The sequence below is a fragment of the Nestor notabilis genome, unplaced genomic scaffold (assembly GCF_000696875.1).
Source record: "Nestor notabilis isolate BGI_N333 unplaced genomic scaffold, ASM69687v1 scaffold20636, whole genome shotgun sequence".
Classification (NCBI taxonomy): Eukaryota; Metazoa; Chordata; class Aves; order Psittaciformes; family Psittacidae; genus Nestor; species Nestor notabilis.
In genome coordinates this window covers 23,150-28,791 of record NW_009933568.1, presented here as the reverse complement: position 1 = coordinate 28,791, position 5,642 = coordinate 23,150, and the positions used below count along the sequence as shown (strand labels likewise).

The 5,642-nt window shown below is 41.2% G+C and overlaps 1 protein-coding gene across 1 annotated transcript in view; it reads right to left on the bottom strand.

Annotated features, from left to right (window-relative positions):
* Positions 1-4,367, bottom strand: part of PI15 (peptidase inhibitor 15) — a 22,478-nt gene extending 18,111 nt beyond the window's left edge. The window contains exons 1-2 of the mRNA XM_010016942.1: positions 4,130-4,367; positions 3,230-3,571 (exon numbers count right to left, since the gene is read on the bottom strand). Of these exons, the coding sequence (XP_010015244.1) occupies positions 3,230-3,502 (273 nt within the window). The 5' untranslated portion in view covers positions 3,503-3,571; positions 4,130-4,367. The remainder of the gene's footprint in view (positions 1-3,229; positions 3,572-4,129) is intronic.
* Positions 4,368-5,642: the final 1,275 nt, after the last annotated feature.

Sequence of the window (5,642 nt, the reverse complement as noted above, 5' to 3'; positions counted from 1 at the left end):
ATGTCCCAGGAGAAAGATTTTCCAAATTCTAACTGGTGTAAAGCACACCAGTTTCTTTCACTAGGGACTGATAATAAAACTGTGCCTCCCATCACTGTTTTTGACTCCTGGCTGTTGGCTTTCATTGGGAACTGCTCACAACAGGCCGGAGCAGCAGTCAGATACACTTCTTTCCAAGAGAATTAAAACACTCCCCCAGCTCTGCTACTGCAATGTTCATCTGAACCTTCCCTGCCTAGTGCGTGTGCATTCAAAGCCATTCTTTGAGACCTCTCATCCAAAGTCCTAGACCACAAAAACTTTCCAGACAGTAAGGGCAGACAAAATAATGCCCAAGGAGGTCAAATTGTCTGTAGATCATAGAATCATAAAATGGTTTGGGTTGGAAGGGACGTTAAGGATCATGTCATTCCAACCCTCTGCCATGGGTACAGATATGTAATGAAGGTGTGAGAAGGGGACTGCATCAAGGGAAGGAACAGAATGTGTCAAGGAGAAAAAGCCCCAGAAAAGGCTGGCTGTGAAGAATGTAATCACAAGAACCAACCCATATAGCTAAACCCTGAGTTCTTACCAGTAGAGAAGAAAAAGCAAATGGACTGTACAAAACTGAGAATGTGATACAGCAATTCATGGGAAGAACAGAGTTCCTAACAGAATTAGGAAAAAAGAACAAAACACAATTTAATACTATTGTGGACAGACAAAAGATGAGAAAACATCTTTTTCTTGTGCTTCCAAACTGTTTAGTCGTTCTCTACTTCAGCACACTTACAAAAGATTTCCAAAATCTACTGCATCTGTAAGTAATTCCAGTAATTCTCTAACATGTGACATCCTTTTTATTCATTGTTAAGGGAGATGGTAAAGGCCACTTTCACCACTACCACTTCACTTTTCCATAGTATTCAGGACAGCAACACACACTCTGGAAGGTTCTTTCAAGCATAGTGCTCGTTGTCAGCTGGTAATGACAGTGTGTTTGCTGTGTTATTTATGAAAGTGAGTACCGAGTGACACAACATCTTCTATCTGTAACAGCAGCAACCTTATGTCCCTATAAGATGCAACAGATATGCCATACATCGAAACTATACAGAGATCAAACAGTGCACCAAGCAAATTCAAACATTACTGATACAGGGGTTCCCAGTCTTTGTATGGCTTATAGCACCATGTCATCTTCAAGACCTTTCTACCAAAACCTTTCTGTAGCCACAGATGTGAAAAGTTAAATAGATGTTACCATGGCTACAAAGAAGGTGGCAGAGCAAGCTACGTGTTATGTTTCCCACTGGGCTTTTTTTGCTCTCTTACATGGGACACACACAGACTGATTAAAATCTGGAAGAGAATTGGTGGCAAAGGGGTTGGCCGCCACTTCAGGATCCAAGTTCAAGTTGTGCTCTGGATCATTACCTACATAGCTTGAGGTGCTGCTCTGAATTATGTAGCATGAAGTTACAAAGTAATTTCAGACTGGGAAGTCAAATGTGAAAGAAAGCCTAAGACCTTGGCCTTGAGACTACTGAATGGGCTAATGCTGGTGGGAACACAACCTATGGCTGGTTGGTACTGTTAAAATCAACAGTAAGCAAGGCAAGGAAAAAGATAGCATGTAAGCTGTAAAGAGCATGACTTCAGTCTTGATTTTGTATCAAACCTTGCTTAGCACCATTGCAGAGCAGAGCTGCAGCAGAATACCCAACTAATATAGGTAAAATCTTGGCAGTTTATGAGTAGGAGTGCATTAAAATAGATTAATCAAGGAAATTTCTTTCTCTTTTGAAGTTTTTTTTTTTTTACTGAACAGGGTAAGAACACTGCACTCACAAAACTCTTAGGAATATGACAGGGTGCTGGCTTCACTTAAGCAAACTGCAGGAGCACATTGCTAAAGCACACAAGCCAAGGAAGGGCATGGTAGGCTGCCATTCCCTCAGACATTACAACAAAGTTTATTTATGCAGAGTCAAAGGAAACATCAGTGGAGAGCACAGCAATGAAAACGATGACTGAGCTTGCCTTCTGGCCTTTCTGTTTTTTCTGTCTCTGACCTTTCCACTTAATCAAACTTCAAACTCAGCCTATGGTATGGCAACAGGTCTTCATCCTGCAATGTTCTGAGTACACTCAGCATTTTGAGGTGCTGCTGGGATGTGCTAAGCCAATTTTGTAATCAAATCCAGATTTAAGTAACATCTGTGATAGAAAGGTCTCCAAATTGTTAGTCATTAGCTGCTAAAAAGGAGGAGTTGTTATTACTCTTATCCCCTATTTATGTCAAGCTGATGGTGTCCTGTTTCTCAAACCTGTTAACCGTCTGCTGTCATATGAGAAACTCTGTGACTTTAAGCAGATATATGGTGCTGACACAACTTGTCTGTGCTTTCAGAACAGGGTGAATACCTTACTTAGAAGGTAAAAAAGTTTGTGTTTGGCCAGCCTATGTTTAACATTAGAGGTCCACAGTACGCATGCATTCAAAGTTGGAACACAAATAGCAAACATGCTACTTTAGCTAGTAGTGCCAAGTATGAAATGACAGTGAATGAATAACTTCTATCATACCTGCAAGAACAGATAATTCACATAATGAGTATTTGCCAATAAGGGTAAAAAGTGCCTGCCACAAACATAACATTTTATGTACACTGAAATCCTAGAGAAACATTTAAAAGCAGCATTGTATTTGATGGAAAAATAGAAGCATTAAATGCACACAGATCATATGCAGTAAGTAAAACGCATGAGCATGAGACAAACAGTGCATCAGATGAATTACTTTGCACACACAGTTTTACCATATTGTTTCTAAAAGTACTATGTGTGAAAGAAATTGGAAATGGTCACTGGCTTCCTTTTGTATAAATCAGGGCAATGACTTTAAGTGAACTCCACAAAAGTGATGGGGTTACTAATGATTAGTACTTTATTCCTCAGGCCAACAAGCAGTTAATTCACAGCTTCATTTACTTGGGTCTCAGACACTTCACTGGGACTACTCATAGAAATGAAAATTCAACAAGGCAAGTAAAAGGTTCAGAGTTCAGTATTTGGCTTTTGCTTGCTTATGTTAATGCAACTTTAAAAATGTAAGAAAAGAACATTTTAGTAAGAAATGCTAAAAAACATTCATCTACTTAACTAAACCCTCACAATTTGTTTAAGAAAATGAAATCACTGACTTACAGTTTGTTTTACTCTGAAATAAACAAAGCTCACTTACCATATATTCCATGTTGGAAGCAGGTGGGAAGACTTTGCCTCTGACTTGATTATGATAATCAAGAATGGCAATCATGTCATTCTGTGAAATGTAGCGCTTCCGCCTGGCTTTGGGAATTTTTGCAGAGTCCAGATGAGCTGCCAGAGCTGTCTCAATGTCAGTAAAATTATTGTCTGACAGGAGTAGGTCAGTGGAGTTGGGTAACACTAATGCACTTGTTTCACAGAGAATGGAAAATAAGAAAACACAACTGATTGCAGCGATTACTGTCATTTTGGGACCAAAGGAGAAAGATAGGCCACAGAGGTACTCTGCTTTAATTCAGGGCAGTAGAAAACAAATCTGTTGAAGAGAAGATGTCAAAGATGTGATTCTGTACATCTGGATAGCAGAACAAAGTGAATTGGCAGGCTGTGATCATAAAAATGATTCTGTCTCTCAGCTCAATCATAATAACAATCTAGTCAGAACATGTGCTACTGAGCAATTTTCAATAACCATCTTAAGGGCTAATATGTCCTTACTACAATCACACCAAATGAAGTATCATTATACCATGAATAACATAATCAGAGCTAGTAGTATTCCTGAAATAGTGACAGTGCTATCACACCTGATCAGTCCATAAAACACACTACAAATCTTAAATGGGGAGACTGCAAGGAACCTCACATAATGTTTTGTAGTGAAAATGAAGAATATATCCTAGGCTATGCCTATCCCATATGCATGGATTATTTTGACACAATGTGGCACAGATAAGCTAGTAGGCAAAAGACAACATATAAAGCATGAAAGCAGGACATCTTAGAAATAGCATTCAGATCTTAACTTCAGCAAAATGTGATGAGCATTGATAAAACTGCATGCAAAGCAAACTTATTGAGCTGAATGGCTTACCTCTGGATAATACCAAGAAAAAAAAAAGAATACAGTCTATTGTTCTCCCAGTATATATAGCACTCTCCTATATGATGATATGAACCTTGGTGAAGGAGTGTCTCTTATTACAAACCCTCAAAGAACAAAACTTTGCTGGTTTTGAAGCTTCTGGCCACAGGAGCTGCTAACAGCTTTTATATGTTACAGTCTGTATGAGCCAGAACAGGCAGTTTCTCTAAAGGTCTCTGCTTAGCCAAAATGAGAGGGGAGGAGTTCTGCACAGCACACAGGCAGGGATTGGATGGCAGCCCTGGAGTGTAGGTGGTTTGGGTATTCAGTCACACCCCCAGTTTCTATAGTACAAAGAGGCAACATGCAAGAGTCTTTTTTCAGTATTTCCTACCTTTTTTTTTTCCTCCGTGTTTGTTTTTTTTCCCCGTTTCACAAGCATCATGCTGGCTTGGCAAACATTTTACACAGCTCTTCAAGCACTGACGGAGGAGCGTGAAATGCAGAGGGTTTGAAAACTGCTGTTGCTCCAGTCACAGGAAACGGAACCTATGCAAGGCCATCCCCCCTATCCTGACCCGTGCAGTCCCACGCCATGCCTTGTGGTCCTGTGGGGCAGCCTGCCCTGGGGAGGCCCCCTGAGCCATGCCAGGCAGTGGGAGGGCAGCGAGAGACATTACGGGCAAGCAGTTTCTCTTTCATTCATCACCGAGCACAGCAAATGCCCAAGGTGCTGCGTCTCCCCCCTCACCAGTCTGCCGCCCGCTTCACTCCCCCTTCATCCTCTTCCCTTGCCTGCTGTCCCTGAGACACACAAAACTCTAGGCAGGTTGTGGCTAGCCAATATCAGTTACCTGAATGTCTGCCCATGAGAAACTACAGGAGCAGCAGGACCGAAAGCTCATGCCAGTGCTTGGGAGACATCTGTTTCATATTAACTAGCATATAGCTGGAATTATTTAAGCACAGAATGGTCCAGCCACTCACGCAGCACAGCTAAGGGCATAACACTGAGGCCATGAAAAAAGCTGGCAGAGAGAAGCAGCAGCAGCCACCATTTGTGTACTGGAGACAGGGGATAGGAGCAACACAATGTCAGGCCGATCCCCCACTAGGACTAGGTGACCTGGGGCAACCCATAAAAGGAGACCCTTAAAAATGTAATTACAACCTTTTGCCACATCGTAAAGAAGCTAGAAGAGAAAAACACAACTAGTTTGATATTACACCAAATCTTACCAAGTGCTCAAAAGTTTCAGTAGCTCTATTACAGAAGCAATATGGAAATTAAGTATTAAGGAAGCAAAGTCCAGTACTTGGAGCACAGGGCTGGAAGCCAACGCTCATGCTCTCCTTTTGGCTCTGCTACTCACTCACTGTGTGGCCTAGCCCAAGTCATTTAATCTCTGTGTGCAATCTCTACAATGGTATAATAGTCTCCCACAGGCATGTTGTAAGGCCCAAATAACTAGTGTTTGATAATGTGCTTTGTGATGAAAGGTGTTAAGTAAGTATAAAATAT